This window comes from Diutina rugosa (genome assembly GCF_008704595.1).
Source record: "Diutina rugosa strain CBS 613 chromosome Unknown scaffold65_size61115, whole genome shotgun sequence".
Classification (NCBI taxonomy): Eukaryota; Fungi; Ascomycota; class Pichiomycetes; order Serinales; family Debaryomycetaceae; genus Diutina; species Diutina rugosa.
In genome coordinates this window covers 32793-53301 of record NW_022995122.1, presented here as the reverse complement: position 1 = coordinate 53301, position 20509 = coordinate 32793, and the positions used below count along the sequence as shown (strand labels likewise).

Genomic DNA, 20509 nt, shown 5'->3' with positions numbered 1-20509 from the left:
CACCCCACCCACTGAAAATAATAATAATATCGCTTCGTCTGATGTCATGGTGTCCGTCAAACTACTCTCCTCGACATTGTCGCCGCGCCGGCTCTCTGATAATAGCGACATAGCACCACCACCTCATGGGCCCACCCGTGCACCGCACCGCACCCAGCTCCCCTTGAGGACTATCTTAACCCCTAGGCGCTCGCTGTGGCTGCCTCGGCACGGAGATTAGACCAGAGCCTAGATGGCCTTTTTACGTAGTAAGCTCATTTATGGTGTATAAAATATGTCTTGCCGGTTTAGGTGACGATTTTGCGTTGGTGCTAGAAGAAGTATTAAAAAGAAATTATCTAGGGCTAGTGGTGTAGGCTCTGTGGGTGTCGTCAGTTTGAGTGTCTCCTTTCTCTCTGTCTCCCCCCCAAGTTGCGAGCCCGCTGTGTCTGCTTTTCTCCCCTCTCTAGCGCCATCATGTAAAAATACAAAAAATTACGTTAAGGAAAAAATAATTATCCTTTCGAAAAAAGCGACATTAATTCATACGACAGTTGTCGCTACAATGCGAAAATGTCACAATATGCACCGTGACTTAAAACCAGATAGAGACAGATAGATACACCCACACAGCTGAGAGACCAGGGCTATCGAACCCTGTGTGTGTTTTCCGTCTTGTCAATTACAAACAACCCTCTCTTTGGTGGGGGCGCCCTCGATTCCCCTCTCCTCTCGATTACATCCATTTGCTTCTCCTCATATCCGAGCCGCGGGTGACGCCACCCACCGCTGCCTCGTGTCCCTTTTCCTCGTGGATTCCCCTCACTATCGTTTGCGGAAACATGACACTTGGTAATGCTAATTAGGTAGTGGAAGTGGTGTTTGGTGTAATTACAGGCGGTCGCCTCAGTGCCTGGCTAGTGTCTCGCTAACGGCGCTCGGGCAGGCAGCGCCGGGAGAGCAGGACATTCCCGGCAGTACCGAAATCCACTGCCCTTGGTGCAGGATGCGGCGAAGTGACTGAAGTGACGCAAAGCCGCTGGCGTGGGGGGTTAGAATTATGAAAAAAAGGAACGTCGTGGCTAGTAGCCGATTTTGGTGCGAAAAAAGAAGAGCGCCGCCAACAACGTCATCCGTCACGTGACTCAGCGGTGGCTAGTAGGATTTGTGATTACAGTGGGGGAGGCCCCTCCACGAGGCGATTACGTCATCGTAGGATAAACAAAGTGTCTAATCACCTCCAGCCAATGAGCAACAGTGGCCCAAACCCCTAAAAATCGACATCCATCAATTACTACCAGTAATTACGTCACCGACACCTGCTGCGGTGCCTAGCCACTTTCTGACGCTACCTCAGAGGTAGGGGGTGCCTTTTGCCGGTGTCGTGAGGGCGACGTCGCCGGCAAGGCGCTAGCGATGTTTCGTCGTTTCCCGACTTTTTTGAGCGGAAACATGGATACTCCTAGCCCAAGTCGGGGGCGATGGGGGCTTAGTTTTTAACGACATCTGTCAACGTTTCGAGCGGGTGTGTCTATGACGTCATAGGCTTTTCTCCGGGTTTGTGGCTGAGGCCACTTTTTTCTAGAAGGTTCCCGTGCGCGCTCTCACCCCCGTCTGTAAATGGCCAGGGCTCGCAACGGAAAAATGGGTGCGACTTTTGTTATCACGGGGATAGAGGCTTCGCGGCGCCCTGGCTAGGCACACAGTGGTGTTAGCACATATCCGGCGCATCTTGTCCGGAAATGTCCCCCCCTCTCATCTAGCGCGGCACCACAGCGCTTTTACCCGCTGAAAGATTATTCATCGCTTTGGCGGTCTAGCCTCGAAAGAGGGGTAAGGCCCCGAAATAGGCTAGTAAGCTCTAAGCCCTCCCCGGGGTATAATTAGCAATATATTTGCTGTGTGACATCATCGGGTGCCGAACGGCGTCTCGACGCGGCTGGCCTGACATCACAGGCCCCACCAACCTGTGACTCTGGATACACTACTGATGATGACGAGGACGAGACTCGGGTGGCGCCGGTGACCTCACCCGGGTGCATAGTGGGACCATTTCCACAAAACCCCCTTTATCCGAGGCCATTTGGGTCAAGGCAGAGGATCACGGAACAATGGACACTTCGAAAAAAGTTATGACATCATCTTGGTATCGCAAAAACGGCTATGGCGACGGCTTGTACTATCGTAATTCGTAGATGATATGTAAATGGTACGTAGGTGTCACCTAGGTGTCACGCAAATGTCACGTAAATGAGACGTCAACTTCGCAGGGTGCGCACCAAACCGTGATCGATGGTTTCCCCCGGGATTTGTGGCCATTTTTTCTGTTTAGTAATGGCGAAAGAGATAATGTACAATGACAGTTATTTGTGGTGGGGTGGACCTCGGTGTCGAGGCCATAACTACCACAAACGGAATCAGGGTTTATCACAAACGGGAGGACGATAAGGCGGTAGTGGGAGCAGTGGTGGTGGCTTGGTCGCGATGGGTGCAAATCCGCACCGCCCCACCCACATTTCCGGACAATGTAGACCAAACTGATAACATAGGAATATCGTCATTACCAGTGACTAGTTTAGTCTAGAGAGTGAGTGTGTATTTGGTTTGTAACGGATATGTTTTCCATGTGTGATACCATGGAATCTGGCTGATAGTAAGCTGTAAATGGTGTATCTGATGATACTTTTCATGAGAAGAAGGCAAATAATGTTTCGTTGAAGTGTATCAGATATTTAGAGTCTCTGAAGTAGTTCATTTGACCATACTGACACCTTTTTCATCCCATATACAAAGAATCAAAGGAGATACTACTACCCCATCCAGCGAATACTAAAACGCACTAAAGTCACAATATTTTACTACCATCCACCTCAAAACAGCTCTAGTTCAATAAACACACAAGTAACCATCACTAGTTATATGATCACCATCGCCACCCACGTGATTCGCCATAGTGTGCTCGCTGTCGCAGGCTCGCTTCGCTGTTCGCTCGCGCTCGCGCTCGCGGGCGCTATTTTCCTTCCCGATCGAGCGCGCGCGCGTCGCCCTACTAGTGTTGGTGCCAGTAATCTCCGTCCCCCGAGCCAGCGTGTCCCCTCCCTAATATCCGTGCTATAACAGCGGTGTATCCGTTTTCCCCTTTCAATTTTTTCCCCCTTTCATTCCCACTTTCGAAATGGACACTTTTGACCTCGAGCGCCGCCACGGCGACCACCTCCACTTCGCCAACATCAAGTTCGGCTGGATCACGCTCGCGGCGCTGGCGGGCTACCTCGCGGTGGCAGCACTTGTCCACACGTTGTACTTGCGTGGCAAGACCCGCTACATCGGTACGTGGCTCTACGGATTGGTTTTGGCGGTGTTATGGCTTATACTAGTTACCGCCGCCCCGGAAGGATACCTGACCCATTTCTCCGTGGCGCTTAAACGGACGGCGCGGGTCGCCTACGCCATGATCCCGCTCAGCGTGGCGTTGGCGTGGCGGTTGCCCCCGTTGAACTACCTTGGACGGCTTAGAGTGCACAAATGGGCCGGGTGGATCATGACGGCGCTGACGACGTTCCACGGGGTTGGCTTTTTATTTAAGTGGTACGTCGCCGACGAGCTCGGCGCTAAGCTCGCCCAGTGGCGCAACCTCGCCGGCGTCGCCATTCTATTGGTACAATGGGCGTTGGTGGTGGTGCTGGTGTTCAATTTGACCGGCTACACGGCGTGGTACTGGATCCACAACGCCATGGTGCTTGTGTTTACGCTAATCACGATCCTACACGCCCAGCCGGGAGTGGTGTGGCTCGGCATCATCGCCTGTGTCTTCATTGTCATTCAATATGCTACCCACTGGACGGGGGTGTCGGTGGCGGAAGTGCTGGTGTTGGCTCACCCCGGCTCGCTGTTGGTGGTGGCGCGGATCCCCACGCCGAAACCGGTGGCTAACGCCGGCGTCGGCCAGCACATCCGCCTCGCCTCGCGCTGGTACTTGCCGCTGCACCCTTACACGGTGGCCCATAGCGATGCTAGTGCGATTGAGCTTGTCGTCAGCCGTACCAAGTTTGATGTCACCCACGCGGTGACAATGAGAGGCGCCTACCGCCTGGAATTCCCTCAGTTAGTCGGTGCCAGTGCCGTCACCGTGTGCTGCGGCGGGCTGGGCCTTTCGATGGCGTTGTCGGTGCTTGCGTACTTCCCCGAGGCGAGAGTTATTTGGTGCGTTAAGCTGGTAAGCGACCTCCACGTACTTGCCAAAGTGACGCTGCCCCCTCCTAAAGATCAGCTTGCCGTCTATATCACGCAAAAGGGCACCGCTGCCGGCGGGCTGCCCCCTGCGGCTTCCGCCACTCCCGGCACTCCCGGCACTCCCGACGGCGGTGCTGACGACGACGAACTGGCGGCGCTCATGATGGACGACCTCGACGACGGGCCCATTTACATCGAAAAGTCGGCGCTTAACTACGGTAGGCCGCAGTGGTCGCAGTTGTTAACCCCGGAAACGGCGCTGGTGGTCGTGGGGTGTGGTCCCGCCTCCCTCGTCGACGATGTCGGCGACGTACTGCGCCACCAGGGGCTCCAGTTCGTGGCCGAGCCCTACCAGATGTAGGCGCTGCGGACCACTAGCCCCAATTCCACGTCACTAGCCACCGACACCATGCTGGCCACCGACACCATGCTGGCCACCGACACCATCGTCCGCCTCGTGGGAGGCAGGCAGGCCTGGAGGCCTCGACTCCCACCAGCGTGCTGTATGTCTCGCCTCGGCGCTGCACTCCGAGGTCGGCGCTGCACTCCGAGCTTAAGCCAGGGCGGTCCATGTTTTGTGGAGGGGGCACTTTATTGTCTGTTTCTGTCTCTCTTTCTTCCGTCGCGAGGGCGACCGGGGAGACCCGGTGACGGCTGTCCAATAATATGTTGAATTAGTACACTGTAGCCTACAATCAGACACGTTCTCTGCCGTGTTTATTATCGGGTTTATTTGTCGCCGACACCGACACCGACACCGACAGTCATTTGTCGGACAATTTCCTGCACAGAACCTAAAACCCAATACCGCGGAGTTCCGTTATGTTTTTAGCTGTTGCGCGCGCAATTATAAACGGGGGGAAACTGCGCGGGAAATACGCAGGGAGGGGCGCGCCCTTCCCTCTGGGGCAGTCTCAGACAGCAACCCATCCCTTTGGCGATATCGCCGTCAGCGCCACTGCAGCCTTGCCGAGGCGCCGGCGGCGCCTGGGGCTGGGGGCGCCGAACAAAATCGCGGAATTCCGCCGGGCTTGGCTAAAGGGGTGGTCGAACAAAGTATTGTGTGCCGAAAGGAGGAGAGACAGGCAGGTGGCGTTCGAGGGCTTAGTCGGGCCAAGCTTTTCCGGTCGTGTTGTCGTCCCCCGAGACTAATCTGGAATTTCACTACCGTTTGTGGGAGGGGATATCTCGTGAGGTGAGAACACCATTGGAGAGGGTAGACCGATACTGACGAGGGTGTAAGAACTGAGCACATTAAAGGTAGTGGCTTTAACGATAGTGTAGTCTCTGATGATGTTGACTTTCAAGTCAGTTAGTTGATACTTTTTGCTATGGCTGATGCTCTAGCTATGTAGTATATGGTATACCCACTACCTGGATACATACAGGAGTTATACTTTCACAAAGTGATGTAAAAATAAAAAATCTTGTATAGCAGAAATAAAGATTGAATTTCGTAACCGAGATATTGAGGTTTAGTCGAAATGTATGGCTGTGTGCTCACTCTTGGCCACTCGTGGCGGTGTGAGCCGCACGGACATCACCAGTTCGCGCGCGCGCGGTGGCGCCCATCGCGGCGCGCGCGTTGCTCTGTTAACACCACCACGAGATGTCGGTGGAGGCACCCGGACCGCCACCGAGCACCCCGCCAGTGGACGCGCGCCAACCCTCGCAGTTCACCTATAACCACCTATACCAGCTCCGCACCCCGCTGGCTTACCTACTGCCCCTCGCCGTCGTCGGCTTTATCGACCAGAACGCGTTCTTCGCCCAGGTCGAACAGCACCGTCTCGGCAAGGCGCGCCGCGACCCCGTGGTGTGCGCCCAGTGGGATAGTCTTATTGCCGTGCTGTATGCGGCTCGCGAGTACGGGATCTCGCGGATGGACCTGGTGGCGCTGGGCAAGGAGAAGTGCCCCGAGCTTGTGGTGGGGCACGCCGCCGTGTACACCAAAGGGTCGCTGCACTGGCGCTACCCGCCCGAGGGCGAGGCGCCGGATCGATTCGCCTGTAAAGTGCTGCTTGACCCTTATCGCCGAGAGCTGAGGAAGATATTGGCCTGCTTAGCCGGTGAGTGTCCCGTCGTCCAGAAGGCGTCGGTGGATGAACTGTACATGGATATGGGTCCATTGATCATTAAGGAGCTTGAGAAACTTGATTGGATCGATTGGAATAAGCCTGGCGACGAAACACTCCCTTCTATTGAAACTATACCTCAAACCGAACTACCTCATTTTGTCGGCGAAGTCGTCGAACAACCCACGCTAGAAGATTGGGATGACATCGTCATGGCTATCGGGTCGCGATTGGTGTATAAATTGCGTCAGAAGATCGAGAATGACCTACAATACTTGACCAGTGGCGGCGTCGCCCGGACGAAGCTGGTAGCCAAATTGGCTGGTGGGTTCCATAAGCCCGATAACCAGACGGTGGTGCCCAATAAGGCGCTCCCGACGTTCTTGGCCAAGTTCAAGTATACCGATATTGGCGGCCAGGGAGGCCAGGAGGGCCAGCACACGTTACAACTACTAGGGGTGCCGCCGGACGAGACCGACCAGATGGGGTATATACGGTCGCACTACGACTTGCGCCGGTTGCAAGCGGTGATGGGCGCGAGCGCCGGCGCCGTCGTCCACGCGCGGGTGCGCGGCGCCCACCACGAGCCAATCAAGCACCAGACGGCGGTGAAACAGATGATCAGCCGCAAAAACCTCAACGGCAAGGCGCTGATCCGCACCATGGGCGACGCCGCCGACTGGCTCGAGGTGTTTGTCGGCGATCTCGTCAACCGCATTCACGAGCTCGACGACGAGCATTTAGGTAGTGGCGCCTGCTGGCGCCCTAAGACAATGCTGATCCACTTGAATCTCCCGCTGCCGCTGCCGATGATCCAGCGCCAGACGAAACTTCCGGTTACCCTAGACCTCGAGCGCCTTCGCGCCCAACTAAGCGCCGTCGGCACCCGCCTATTACAGACGATCTTCGCCGACGCCTTCGACCTTCTGCGGCTCAACGGCGGGCGCCTGGTGCGCCAGCTCTGGACCCAGCCCGGTGGGTGGCGCTCGGTGCGCACGGGCCAGGTGATCGGCATGGGCTGCGGCACCTCCAATTTCGTCGAGACCAGCGCTACTCTGGTCATAGACAACTTTGTGCTGGCGCCGAAGGCGGTGAAGCGGGCGGCGTCGCCACAATTTTCCGAGTCGGAGGCCTCGGCGCCGGCGCTGCTGCTGCTGCTGGGCCCCTCACCGGGTGCACTTAAGGCGCCGCCGGCGGCGCCCCAGCGAGCGCGCGCAGCGCATCGAGGCGACTCGGATCGGCCGGCACCGTCGCCTCGGGCGCCTCGGGCGCCCCGCTACAAACGCCGGAAACCTCACGACATTCGCCACCACTTTAGTGGCGCTTCCAGCGGTCAGTGGCGCCAGGTGCTCCAGGAGACCGGCTACTGTGAGCGCTGCCAGCGTCCCGCCGACGCCGCCGATCACTTGGACTGGCACGTTGCCGTCGATCTTCAGGAGCGCCTCAACGGCGGTGGCGCCTAAGCGTCTGTCTGGCGCCGAGCGCTATCGCGCAAAAATTTGACCATCAGCTGATTTCTCGGGTATGTGTGGTGGGGGCGCTCGAGGCGAGACATACGTTTAGTCAGCGTATTCGCTAATTTGTGCCCACTTTCCGCTTTAGGCAGTTACACTAGCCACGAGTCGCCCCCCGAGGCCGCATCGGCCTTTTCCAATTACATCATCGATGATGCACCGTGGCTAGTGAGGCCACAAAGGCATGGTGCAACCAGCTGCAGGTGTCATTACTCTGCAGATGTGGCGTCGGGAGACATCACCTCCAATTCGCCCGCCTGCCTTGTTTTGCAGCCCCCTAGCCCTGTGCAGCTTTTAATAGATAATTGCACTCCTCCACTGTCCCATGTACCATCACGTCACTAGCCTCCGTATAATCCCGTATATCCCCTAATTCTCAGAAGGGTATGACGTAGATCCCTATCAAAGGATAGGAATGGAAAGGGGTTGGTGGCGAAGACCCTGCCTCGCCCAGCAATCTCCCAACAGACTTAGCTTATACTGCAAATCACGTACATAAGGGCCTACTTTAAAAAGGATACAAAAGACATGAGCTAATTGGGGTGATGTCCGTCTAATCCCCATTCGACAAAGTGATCACAAATACCGCTGGGTGTGGGCTGCACCCGAGGCTTTAGCCACAATCTTAACTGGCTTAATTTTTTTAAGAAAAAAATTCGCGCACAGCGGGTCTAGCCCCAACCCGGGCGCCAGGGGTCCCCCAGTAACCCAATACCGCCAATTTCGCATTATTGGGGGTTTTGGGCACAGGTTTGTCGCACCCTCAAATTCAACTGTCGCCCCTACTGTCGGACCCTCATGCTTCCGTTGTCGCATGGATGTCGGAACAAAGAGTTACGCTTGTCGTCATTGCGGTTCGCAGTGTCGGAAATTCCCGGGGTGATTGTTGGATGCGTGTCAATAATTATTCAAACGTTGTCGCATTCACATGCGGTTTTTTCAAGATTAGTGACGGACGTGGTGTCGCTAGATCTACATGTTTAGCCTTCGCCAGAGCGACGAAAGTTCCCGAAATTCCCACAACAGGTCCGACAACGGAATTCCGACGACAGGTCCGACAGCGATTCTCGAAATTTCGACAATTTCTCACGGCAAGTGCGAAATTGCGTCCGACACGAACTGCGACTACGTACAAGCCAAGCGTCACCACTGCCTATTTTCCCGACTCCCGATGCGCAATTCGAACTCTGTAGTCCGACATCTGGTCCGACACTGTAGTCGCACAAGCCACCGATTTATCGAAACTGGCGGTATCTGTCAACGACAGGGAGTGCGTGCATCAGACCATTCCTCACCTCCATGAACGGATGCCGATGCAATGTAGACGCATGCTGGGTGCCGTAAACGGTCCCAGCCCCAAAGAGTGGAGGCAGCAGACGGGCGAGTCGTGCCGTGGCTAAGCACTTACTTGCCGCCACCACCCTGAAGTGGCTAGTGATGTCACCGTGCTCAGCACTAAAATTCCATCACCTTCCACGCAAAGAGGCTCGCCATGGCGAATAACCACTAGCGAGCAACCATCCTGAGGCGGCTCCGTATCCCCTGTCCCCCACACTACGTCCCATTTATCCCCCAACTGACACGCCCTAGCCCTTTACAATGTAACCAGCATTTTACTAATCAAGAAATGGATTACATATCCTCCCCCACGTTTCATTGGGTAAAAACTAATGATATCATTATCGTTTTGCAAAATTGCGCTGGCGTGGCTGGATCTCTCTTATTAGCCTCAGTGGATTCTAGGGGCCACGGGCTGCCTAACCGCGCGATGGCTAGTACCATGGCTAGTACTATGGCTAGTGACATAGACTGGTAACTTTGTACAAGAACCAGCCACAGCCTGGAAGGTTCGAGTGGTGTCTGCTACACTATGTGGGTTACCCGCCTTGCGGAGTGCGAACAATAGCGACGTGAACCCGTAACGGCGATTCTGTCGATTTGACAGGTTGACACCCGCTTAATTGCTGGTGCGTCAGATTTTTCGTATTTGCGCCCCAAAAGGCAGAAATCGGGGTGGGCTATACACGTACTTTTGCGGCATTTGCCCCACGTCGAAAAACGTAATGGAAACGTAATCGGCGTGGAACGATCGCCGGGTGGGGGAGCCTCACCGATTCGGGTGATAACGTCAGTGGCTGAGAGCCCCCACCCGTGCCACATTGTGGCCAAAAATTAACCTCACAGCGCCGCCGCCAGGCGACTTTTCGTGACCTCTCACCTCCACAAATTATTCACTAGCCACCACCCTCCTGAGTGGTTAGAAGGGCGCCATTACCACCCAAAATGACCCCGTTTTCAGTACCCCAAAGAAACAGCTACTCTCATGGGCACCAAACCACGTGTGGCTGAGAGACCTGGAACGGCGCCGTCCCCAATCAATGACGTCAAACGACAAATACAAAAAAACCGCAACAGGCGCAAAAGCCACTCGGGAATCGCCGGATGCACCAGGAACGAAATCGATTTGTGGCTTAGTCAGGCGGGACCAAATGGCTCATCATCTGCCATGCCATGCGGGATCAACTCATCGACGACGTCGTGGGCGAGGCGACAACTAATCAGCCATGTCGTGGGCGAGGCGCAAGATGCGCTCGCGGTACGCCGCCTGGTCCTGCCGGTTCCGCTGGACCAACTCGGCAAACTTGTTATCCACGGGCATGCTCTTCAACTGGTGCACCTGGGTCAGCTTGCCCCGGCGCGACATCAACTTGAAGTTGGCGCCACCGCTCTCCACCGGCACCTCGAGCTGCACTTTGCGCCCCTGGCCCCGCTTGCCCGCGTCCGCCAGCGCGTGGACCATGCGCGCGATCTCGCGGTCGATCTCCGCCGCCATCCGCTTGTCCCAGTGGCTGTCCTCGTCGTCGTCGGCGTCCAGCGCCTGGCCCAGCAGGTCGTCGTCGTCGTCGTCGTCATCGTCGTCGTCCAAGTCATCCTCTAAGTCTTCGTCTTCTTCGTCGTCGAGATCGTCGTCGTCTTCGTCCTCTAAGTCGTCCTCTAGGTCTTCATCCTCGTCCTCGTCGTCGTCCAAATCATCGGCGGGGGCGACTTCTTGGTTGCCCCACGCTTCCTCGACTTCGTCGGCATCGTTCTGGAGCGACCCTTGTTCGGCAACAATCATCTGGAGGGCTCTAGCGGCTTCTCCAAGCAGTTGGAGCGGCTGGTAGTCGACAACCTCGCCGTACATCGCCAAGAGCTCGTCGACCTTGAACCGCGTCTCCACCGGCAACTGCGCCTTGCAGAAGATGTAGTACTGCGTGAACACTAACAACGTGGTCACCAGCTGCTTCGCCGAGCTCTTCCACAACAGGAGCGGCGCCCGGAGTGCTAGGAGCACCGTGCACACCAACAGCACCCGGAAGTAGTTATCGGGCATGTCTAGCGCCACATCCGCCTGAGGCAATGGCTGGTTATTGGGGTGGCCTAAAGTGATGATCTTGTAGCACACCAGCACGATAACCTTCAAGCTGATCAACTGGTGGTTAAAGCACTCGGCTAAGAACTTAGCCTGAGCCATACGCACCCGATTGAGTCGGTAGTCGTTAAGCTCAAGCCCTCGTTTAATCAGTTCGATCACCTGGTCAATCACTTTCACCAATAACGGCCGCTGGCGGGCAACGACGTACTTAAAGATACGAGCAAGGAGACCTAAAGCGTCGTAGTTCACTAACTCAGGGTGGGAGAACAGGTAGAGGAATACCGGTTGGATCTCGGGGTCGAATACCACGTCGGTACTTTTGAAAATTGAAAGAATCACCGGCATGTTATCTTGACACAATTGCGAGCCCAAAAGCCTCAGGACAAAGAGTTGCTTCGGCAGCCACTGAGGCCCTTCCTGGCGTTGCAGAGGTTTCACTCCGCGTACGGGTTCGACAATTTGTACCAAAGATCTCACTGCCATCTTCTTATTCACTGAGAGTGACGATTTCCGCTGGCAATCTTTAAGCAACTCCACCATGCGTTTCATTTCCTCCTCGTACTCAGGGTCGTAGTACAAGAAGCGGCCGCAGTTCTCGTAGATCATCACCAACAAGTCCAAATTAGCCCCGGCATCGATGTGGAGAGTTAACGTACGGATCTTATGAAAGATGATGTGCATCGGCACCAAATGGAATTTGACCAACTCAAGGAACAAATACATGTGTTCGAGCTTGACGTGGTGGCGGAACTCGCTGTCCAACTGGCTCACGAGGTCGTCTATCACCGCTTTCGCCTCGACTTTGGCAATGGCCAACATCCGCGACCACTTGCTGAAAAACTCCGGCAGCGCCGTCAGCTTTAGGTCGAGCATGCGTTTGACGATCTTCTGGTGGGTGGCTTTATTGTTGAACCCTCCTTTAGCCAATGAAAGCGCTAATTGCTCTTCAGGAGCCAGGGCCCGTTCAAACTTGGTCACCCACGTGTACACGTCCAATACCTCAATATCCAGCAGCTCCAACAGTTCGAGCGTGGGGATCTCGGTATAGAACGCACGCTGAGCAGCGCTCTCAAACACGAGCTCCTCGTCAAGCTTGGTTTTCACCACTTCCACTTGAGGCGCTTGAGTATCGACGGCGTCTCCTGCCGCCATTTCAAGCGGGCCGGGCTGGTCGAAATTCATCACCGTAGCCACGGCTTCGGCGGCGGCGTGGAACTTGGCCAATTGCTGCTGCGCTGCCTCCAAAGGCTCGGTGTGTTCGGGTAAAAACCGCCCCACTCTCACCGCGGCTTTGCGGTTATTAGCGTCCAAAACCGCCACCTGCTTCTGGAGCCCCTTCACTTGTTTGAGGACGGCTTCGTGGTACACTTCCACCACTTGTAATACTCCGTCTAGGCCCTCAAAAGCGGGTCCGTAGCGTTTAACCACTCTCTGCACCACCGGCAACATATCGCCCAGCAGAAACCGTTGCAGCAACAAGTCCTTCAATACCACCACCACCATCGGCTGTTTCTCAAGTTTCGAGTAGCGTTTGGCGTAGTCGGAAGGTAAACTGGCGCGGTCGGTCATGGCCAAGTTTTCGAATAACCCCACGCGCTGAAGCTCGGCCACGAGCTCGACCACTACTGCCAGTTGTTTAGCGGTGATTTCCGGGTCCTTTAACAACGCCAAGATGCCCAGATTGATGCTGGGGGTGACCAAAATGCCAAATCTTTCGTGTAGGGCCAGCGCCACCTCGACGGCGGCATAGATGTCGTCACGCTTCGAGAGCTTGCTCATCCCCTCAATTAGCAGCGTAGAAAGCTCCAGCAAGTACTTAGAAAGCAGGACCGCCGCGAGCTCGGCGAGAATCGCCTCTTTGGTGTCGGCCAGCACCATGCGGAGCCGCTTGATGAAGGCGGTGTTGCGCTTCAACAGCAGGTCGAGCTTGCCCAGCAGTGTCGGCTCGTCGACGAGCCACCCCGCAGCGTTGGCCTGGCGGAGGGCATCGTAGTCCATGGCTCTAGTCGGTTGGCGGGTTTAACTATGCGGACGCGATACCGATGAGATTTTCGCACTCGGGGTGTCGCTGTTAATTCTCTAGTTTAATGGTACCGCCAGGAGTCGAACAGGGGGCGATCTATATAGTGAGTGTGCGCAACGCGCAATGGAGCGTAGGCAAGCTTAATGCTCACTAGCCACACTTGCCTCACTAGCCGCACGTGCCTCACTCGCCACACGCAATTGGTCTCCCTGCACCGCGGTAGTTTAAAACAAAATGTCGTTTGATTTCACTGGCTTCCTCCACTGCGTATTCTAGCGTTTCCCCCCAGGTCGTACTTCCAAAAATTATGGGTGAAGCCATACATCTTGCCCCCCCCTCCTCAATTGGCTCGAGGTAGTATTAAAGGATTATCTGCAGGAAGCGCATGACCGGGTGTCGGGGGTTCGAAATTTTTGTCAGCTGTAGGTGGGGCTAGCTCCAAGCATGTCAAAAGAATGCGGGCCATCGCTCATAAAACCTCCAGCACGACCACTGACTCACCGGTGGGGGCTAATCCATGTGGCAGTCTCCAGCAATGGCACCGGAAGGCACATGGTTATCTCCGAAGCGGCCAGAGGGTGTCCGAGGCGACGTCCCAAACTACAGGAATGGGTAACAAAATAGGATTGTACGGTGAGTGTCGTGTACCCTGAGAGGGCTTAGCCTGAAGCTTAGCCTCTGTGCTTAAGCGTCTGTTTTGGTTCCCCGTAAAAATGAGGGTGCGTCTAAAAAAAAAAGGGTTTCGCCAGCGCATTTCTCTATTGGGATGTGGTCCGGTACATTTGCAAGGCGTCAAGGCGAGAAAGGAGGGAGAGGGGGGGGTTTCGAATGATGCCTGTGCAAAGCTTAATTTGCCAGGGGTCATCGCCCCGGCACCCACCCATTGTCGGATTTGCGAGTGATCTGCGATTAGCTAATGTATCATCCTAAGCGGCTAAACCCTCTCGTGACCACCCAAATCAAATTGACCCTTTTCTTCTAGCCTCACGATGATATAAGCGCTGACTGTCAACGCATTGAGCGAACAGTGAGAGCACTTTTGACGCTGTGCTGTCAGTGGTACTGCTCCTAGGCGCTACGCTTAGTGGCACTTCGTGGGCCTTGGCGCGGAAAGCACGGTAAGCGTTGTCGCTTGTTCGTTTGTTTTTGCGCCACTTTAATTCTGAAACACCCATCACCCCACTGTCGTTTTCATTACTCTCGGCTCTAAAACCATCATCAGCTGTAAACCAAATTCGCGCCTGCACTATTACGCTATTGTCTGCGTTTGCTGGGAAATGTCGTGAGGAGACTGTTTCTCTTGAGGATCGATGTCCCCAACCACGGTCGGGAATCAGCCTCCCCCACCCGTTGCCACCCGGCTACACTTTCGCCCCAATACTCTAACCTTGTGGGCCTTACCTTAATCGGTCGAGACCGCGGGCGGGGCTGCTGGGTGTGAGAATGGGGTGATCGTGTGATTCGCGCCCAGATCCCAGCGTATCTGGTACAAAGTGGCCTACTACTAGTGGGGGCACAATCACAGGCGCTGGTGCTATTAGCCGATGCTTTTGTTGTTGCCACCGTCGACGTATGTTTCAAAAGTGCGTTCGAGACGCCGACGCTTTTGTTGTTGCCAGGGTCGACGTATGTTTCAAAAGTGCGCTCGAGACGCCGACGCTAAGAACCCCGCGCGCCCCATAAAGGCGCCCCACACTTCACCACTGTCTGAGCGCCTCGCCCTGTCGTAATACCGGGAACCGACTCCTAACGCCTAGACCAGACTGTCGACGGCGCCGGCGCCGATTGCATCGTCGTAACTGTAAGTCCCGATGCGCCCTGGTTCTCTCGACGCTGCTCGTCAGCGGCGTGCGCCGTGGGAGGTGCATGGAGGCGGCGGGTGTCGAGGCTCGCTCAACCCCGGGCCGCACGCCCCGAGTGCCGGTCACAGTTCCCGACAGCATCCAGTGCGCAATGGCGGCGCTCCCCGCGCAGGGTCCTCTGCGATGGTGCGGCAACACCACCACCACCAGTAGACGTCACGCCAAAAGCGCGACACGGCGGTGGCCACCACCCGCCCTACGAGCACCCACCGCCAATCCCTCGGGCCCATGCGAGATATTAAGGTTTTTGTGGCACCGGTGTCGGCGGGTTGCATGGTGTCAGCGAATAAACTGTCTGGAGGGGTTGGGAAACCCTTGGCACTTTTCCCCAAGACAATTGTCCCAGATAATATTGGACAATATAATAGAGTGTTGTGGGCGGTGATTACTCCGTTATGCAGCTTGGGGGGGCTACATTGACAATATTAGGGATACTTCAAAGCTAAAACTAGCACCGGCCACTGGCCGTCGTTACCCAATCCGACTAGTTTAAAAATACCACCCTCGAAAAGGGGTGCGGGTGCGAACCGAGACCACCACCTACGACTCTACTTTACGACCAATGTCGCTAATGGTGGTTGTCTAGCGTTTATTCTTCATCCTCAATTGGCTGACTAATCTTGACCCTCCCTTCATGACCACTTCTCTCTCCCTGTTCACCCCTTGTGTCCCAGGGATCACGGCGGAAATAATATTCGTGATCAAAGTTTAGCGTATTCCTTGTGCGCCCTGTGGCCTCACGTAGAGCGTCACCTGGATCCTTCTCTGCCTGACAATTGGGAGGGGTCACAGGGCCCGTGTAAACTTCCCTTAGTCTCGATTTTCTCCTTGAGCCTTGGGGTTGTTGGGGGCGATTAAGCTTTGTGTGGTGTAATCGGGCTCATGGTTAGGCTACGAGCGGGTCGGAGATACAGGTCCCGGTGTTCTCAACTGAAATTTTCCGAAGACCACCCAGAAATTTAACCGCCTTTCACCCAATTGCGTCACCAGCAATTGCGTCACCAGCGAAACAGCCGGTGTCTCAAGTGTCCCGAATAAGCCTCGTTCACCGTATCTCGGGCTGACACCAGCCATATCGAGAGTGGTACGGTGGCGATCTAGACCTGGTGACGTCACGTACCAGGGCTACTATATCCTATACCTCCCTCCACCCTGCCAAGGCTGTTACGGCATTTGTTTACCTCTCTCCCCCAATCCTTTCACAGGCCAGTGTTTGGCCGCCACAGTACTTTCTCACCACAAAAGGGTTCCCTAAAGCTCACAAAAACTAGGGCATCCTCGTACTTAGCTTTGATGCCCTAACTACCAACTTAAATTCCTATTGCAGTAAAGCCTTGGGTAGACTGCCGCTCTCGCGGCTGCCAATTGCACAAACACAGTCTTTGGAGTCTAGACTGAACGTGGTGGAGGTATTCTCGAAGTACCTCTGAATATCCTCGTCAGATTTCGATCACACCAAGAGTTATGGTTGGAAAAGTTCACCTCAATCAATGTGACACGTTGACGGTCTTTTTCCTTTGAGCGCAAAGAGACTGAGAATAGAGAGGCAATCTCAACACGGGTTTCTGGTACGACGTCTAGTGCTGATTGGCGTTGTATTTGGTGTCCTTTAAATATCGTTGCAGCACGGGTGTAAGTTACCATCGCGCATTTCGCACCCTCCGCCTTTGACCAGATCTCCAACCACCATGTCATCGGCGATAGTGGGACGCCTCCTGCGAGCGCGAGCGCTCAAGCAGTTGGAAAAGGACTACACGTTCCCGTTTGAACGGCTCACCGCCAAACAAGCCGCCGATGCAGTGCCCACACCCCCCAAAGTCGCCCCGCTGAAAAAGCTTAACCACTCCATCGCCCGGCCAGAACACATCGCCGACTTCCACGCCCGCTTTCGTGCCAAGGATCTCCTCACTCTGACGCTTTCCCGTAAGCGTCAAGCTCTTGGTTACCCGTTACGCCACACCGACGGTAAAATCGCCCCGGTGAACTTACACTATGCTAACTTACTCTTCCAGTGGGCCGACGAGTATAATCAACAGGTCGTGGCGTTAACAGCGATTCCTGAGCCCGGTTTACGGCTTAAAGTGCCGCAAGCGATCACTGAACGCCTACAACTGTTTGACGGACCCCAACGGGGAGACCCCTCCGCTTTGGCCGAATGGGTACAGCTATGGCGTCCGCAGCTGGCGACTAACCCAGACCCCGTCCCCTTTGACACCTTTGCCCTTTACTTAGTGGAATCGTGGGCTGATATGCGTGATGTGGTCAAATTCGTGTCGCAGCACTGGACCCATCTCACTTCCACTGGACGCACCAGTTTCGTGCTGAGCTGTCTCCACCGTCTCTTCCAGAACTCCCAAGAAGGGGCTGCTGATCTCTGTGCCATGTTGGCTACCCACACAGTGCGGTGGGACCAGTTGTCGTCGCTGGACCTCGACCAGCTTGCAGCACAGATGTTTGCCCTGGACCAGGTCCCGTTGGGGCTTGATCTCCTCAAAATCATCGTCAATAAGCGTCGCCAGGTCCCCACCCGCGCCACCTGGGAGCGCTGCGTCAAGCTCCATCTCCACGGCAACGGCGACGCCCTCATCCCGTTCAAACTGGTATTCCACCATCGGGCTCCGCTGCCGGTGGAAGTTGAGTTTTTGCTAAACCATGTCCACCACGTGACCCAGCTCGAACTCTTTGTCACTCATAGCGCCACCGAAACGCTAGTGGAGTTCCAAATCCCCATCTTCTCGAAATTGGTCGAGTTACAGCGCGACAACGCTACTGACGCCACGGCAGCGCTGTTGGAATTGACCCAGTTGGTGCGCTACTACCAGAGCCGCAACATCCGCCTCCGGGCACGGGCGTTGGAAGTGTTGGGTGAGGCCTACTTGGCCGTCGGTGACACCGCCAACATTGAGTACTTGAGAGGGATGGCTCGTTAAACCCTTTCCATTTGACTATACCAAAGTCTCATCATTATTGTATATATTATTTAGCTGACTGGGTCAACACCCGGGCAGCGTCGGCAAGCACTTCCTGGGCCTCTCCTCCCGGAGTCACCGCGAGTGCCTGCTTCAACTCGGCATCACCCAAGTTCACGCCGTGGTTGGCGGCGCAATATACCAAGTTCGACACCACGTACGCCACCCGTAGCACCAAATCCGATTCGGAGGTTTCGTTGAGCAAGATATGGCTGATAATCTTGAGCAAAGGAGTCTTTACGGACTCCGTAGTCACAAGCAATTGGGTGATCATATCGTATTCTGACGTGGCATTGGCCAATAAGCCAGCAATCACGCACTGGAGCTTGACGTCTGACGCATCAAGAAGCTTTATAAGCAATTGAAGTCTCTTCTCGTTCTCGGGAAGCTCCAAATTGAAAAATTTGGCGAGCATCGCCGGCTCGGAAATGAGGTTCAGCACAAGCTCCCACGCCGCTCGTTGTAATGGCGGGTGGTCCAGGTCAATAATTAAATGGGTGAGGTAGTCGTCAAACGTACGACTGATGATCAAAACGCGGAGCTGTTTATCAGGCAACAGCGTGAGGTTGGTGAGGGCGAGAATAGCGTCGTACTTGTCGACTTGAGTCACTTTCTCGTATAAATAGCCGTCGTTAGCACCACTAGGCTTGGATTGGAGTTGCCCTTGGTACTGGGAGATATTGGGCCCCAATAACTCTATCAAAAACGGGACACTCAGCTTAGCGTCAATCAGGCCAAACGCCAACGCTGGATTAGTGGAAATCACCATTTTCGCCATTGCTCTAATCGCATTAAGCCTCAGATCAACGTCGGTACCTTCTAAGGGACGCGTATCGAGCTTGAGCTTTTCCACTTTCAGATATTTGCCCAAGTAATTAACCACCACTTTCAAAGCCCCCTGTTTCACCAACTCAGCTCGGACAACACGTTGCTGACTCGGTTCAAACACGTTAGCCACATTATAGATCACGGTAACCACGCGGTCGACGACAGCAGAGGAATCAGGCACTTTGGCAATGGTGGCAATTAACGGGTGTTGGAAGAGAAGAGCGTGGTTAAACCGGTCAACGGCCACTTTGGAGTCCTCACCAGAGTCATCAGGAGCCGCTCCAGGGGTCATCGCCTGTTTGAACCTCAGCTGAGTGGTTTGTTCCCCCACCAGTGTCAAATTGGCAAGTACCACTAATGCCCCATAAGCATCAGTTTTCACCGCATTCAAGATTTTGTCGATGGCCTGTTCATCACGACGAACTAACAGTTTCACCTTCAGGTTAAGCAGCAAGTACGCTAACCCTTCAATTGCCTCCACGCGGTCTAAATTGACCATAAGCTCTTGCGCAAGTTTCTCCACGGGGATATCCTTAGTCTTGATGAAATTCCACAACTTAATCACGCACACTGTAGCCAAGAGTCTCACTGAGTCCACTCGACTCTCCATCGCTTGTTTAAGCGCAGGCACGTACTGTAAGTTGAAGTTACGGCACTCGTCATTAATACACAGCGCCGAGAACAACTCAAGTGTCACAGTGATGAGTAACGTGTCGTGACTATTAGTGGCCAATTTGTCGTCGATATGGCGCTGGCACTTGTGTTTATCGGTGTATATGGGCACCACGATTTCAGGCACTAACGGGAACAATTCCGTCATAACTTGGATAAAATTGAGGTAAGTGACCGTATCCATGTGGTCCTGATCGTACTCCACTTCCAAGTAGTCTTGAATCACTTCCCGAGTCGAATCGGGCGAGTCTTTGAGCAATTTGACCACGATCATCATCACCATCAGATGACACGCTGAATACACCTCCAGATACAACTGGTTAAGTAAAGGAAGCAATTGGTGGAGGTGTACGGCCTCTTTGGGAGCATTGGGCAACATAAGACATTGTAAATAGGTGTGGACAAGGAACTTGTAGGTGGCGCTGTCACTATTGGAAAGCGGGTGTTGGTGGCGTCGGAGCTGGTCTCGGAGCTCGGATAACACGTGGCCAATCACTTCTGGCAGCGCTTTCGAAAGCTCAGCTACCACCGGCTGAATGTCGCCATCGGGTACAAGCGGAGCGAGGACTGCCCACGGATCGCCATTGAGGGTATCAAGCATAGTCGCGAACACACAGAGGGTGGTGTATCAACTGCTGTAGATTAATTCGACAACAAATGCAATGGGTGAAAATTGAGATTTACGGGAGTGGAGTAGGTTTAGTCGGGACGACATTCTATAAGCGTCCTTGTCCTTCTTCTTGTGGAATCTTACGATTCTCGCTTTGAAAGACTAAGTACCTAATGAATCAATTGCTTATTAATGAAGCCATATTTTGATTGCTTCAATGAGTCAAGTAATTTGAATGAGTGGTTTCATTTTGTCATCAAATATCGTCTGATTTTACCGTCCTGATTATCATCCCAGTAGGTCGGGGCCCTGTTTATTTATCGTAAATC

General features: G+C 54.5%; 5 protein-coding genes across 5 annotated transcripts; 3 read left to right on the top strand and 2 right to left on the bottom strand. All coding sequences in view use genetic code 12, as the record gives it.

The window, feature by feature from the left end:
* Positions 1-3154: 3154 nt before the first annotated feature.
* On the top strand, positions 3155-4573 carry DIURU_002567 (putative metalloreductase; the record flags this gene model as incomplete). The annotated part of the gene is made up of 1 exon (XM_034155232.1): positions 3155-4573. One exon carries the CDS (start codon positions 3155-3157, stop codon positions 4571-4573), a length of 1419 nt encoding a protein of 472 aa, XP_034012656.1.
* A 1248-nt stretch (positions 4574-5821) lies between these two features.
* Positions 5822-7750, top strand: RAD32 (DNA-directed DNA polymerase eta; the record flags this gene model as incomplete). The annotated part of the gene is made up of 1 exon (XM_034155231.1): positions 5822-7750. One exon carries the CDS (start codon positions 5822-5824, stop codon positions 7748-7750), a length of 1929 nt encoding a protein of 642 aa, XP_034012655.1.
* A 2605-nt stretch (positions 7751-10355) lies between these two features.
* DIURU_002565 (uncharacterized protein) lies at positions 10356-13214 on the bottom strand (the record flags this gene model as incomplete). The annotated part of the gene is made up of 1 exon (XM_034155230.1): positions 10356-13214. The coding sequence occupies one exon, from the start codon at positions 13212-13214 to the stop codon at positions 10356-10358; it is 2859 nt and encodes a 952-aa protein (XP_034012654.1).
* A 3575-nt stretch (positions 13215-16789) lies between these two features.
* On the top strand, positions 16790-18031 carry DIURU_002564 (uncharacterized protein; the record flags this gene model as incomplete). Its single annotated transcript, XM_034155229.1, has 1 exon — positions 16790-18031. One exon carries the CDS (start codon positions 16790-16792, stop codon positions 18029-18031), a length of 1242 nt encoding a protein of 413 aa, XP_034012653.1.
* A 46-nt stretch (positions 18032-18077) lies between these two features.
* On the bottom strand, positions 18078-20171 carry DIURU_002563 (uncharacterized protein; the record flags this gene model as incomplete). Its single annotated transcript, XM_034155228.1, has 1 exon — positions 18078-20171. The coding sequence occupies one exon, from the start codon at positions 20169-20171 to the stop codon at positions 18078-18080; it is 2094 nt and encodes a 697-aa protein (XP_034012652.1).
* Positions 20172-20509: the final 338 nt, after the last annotated feature.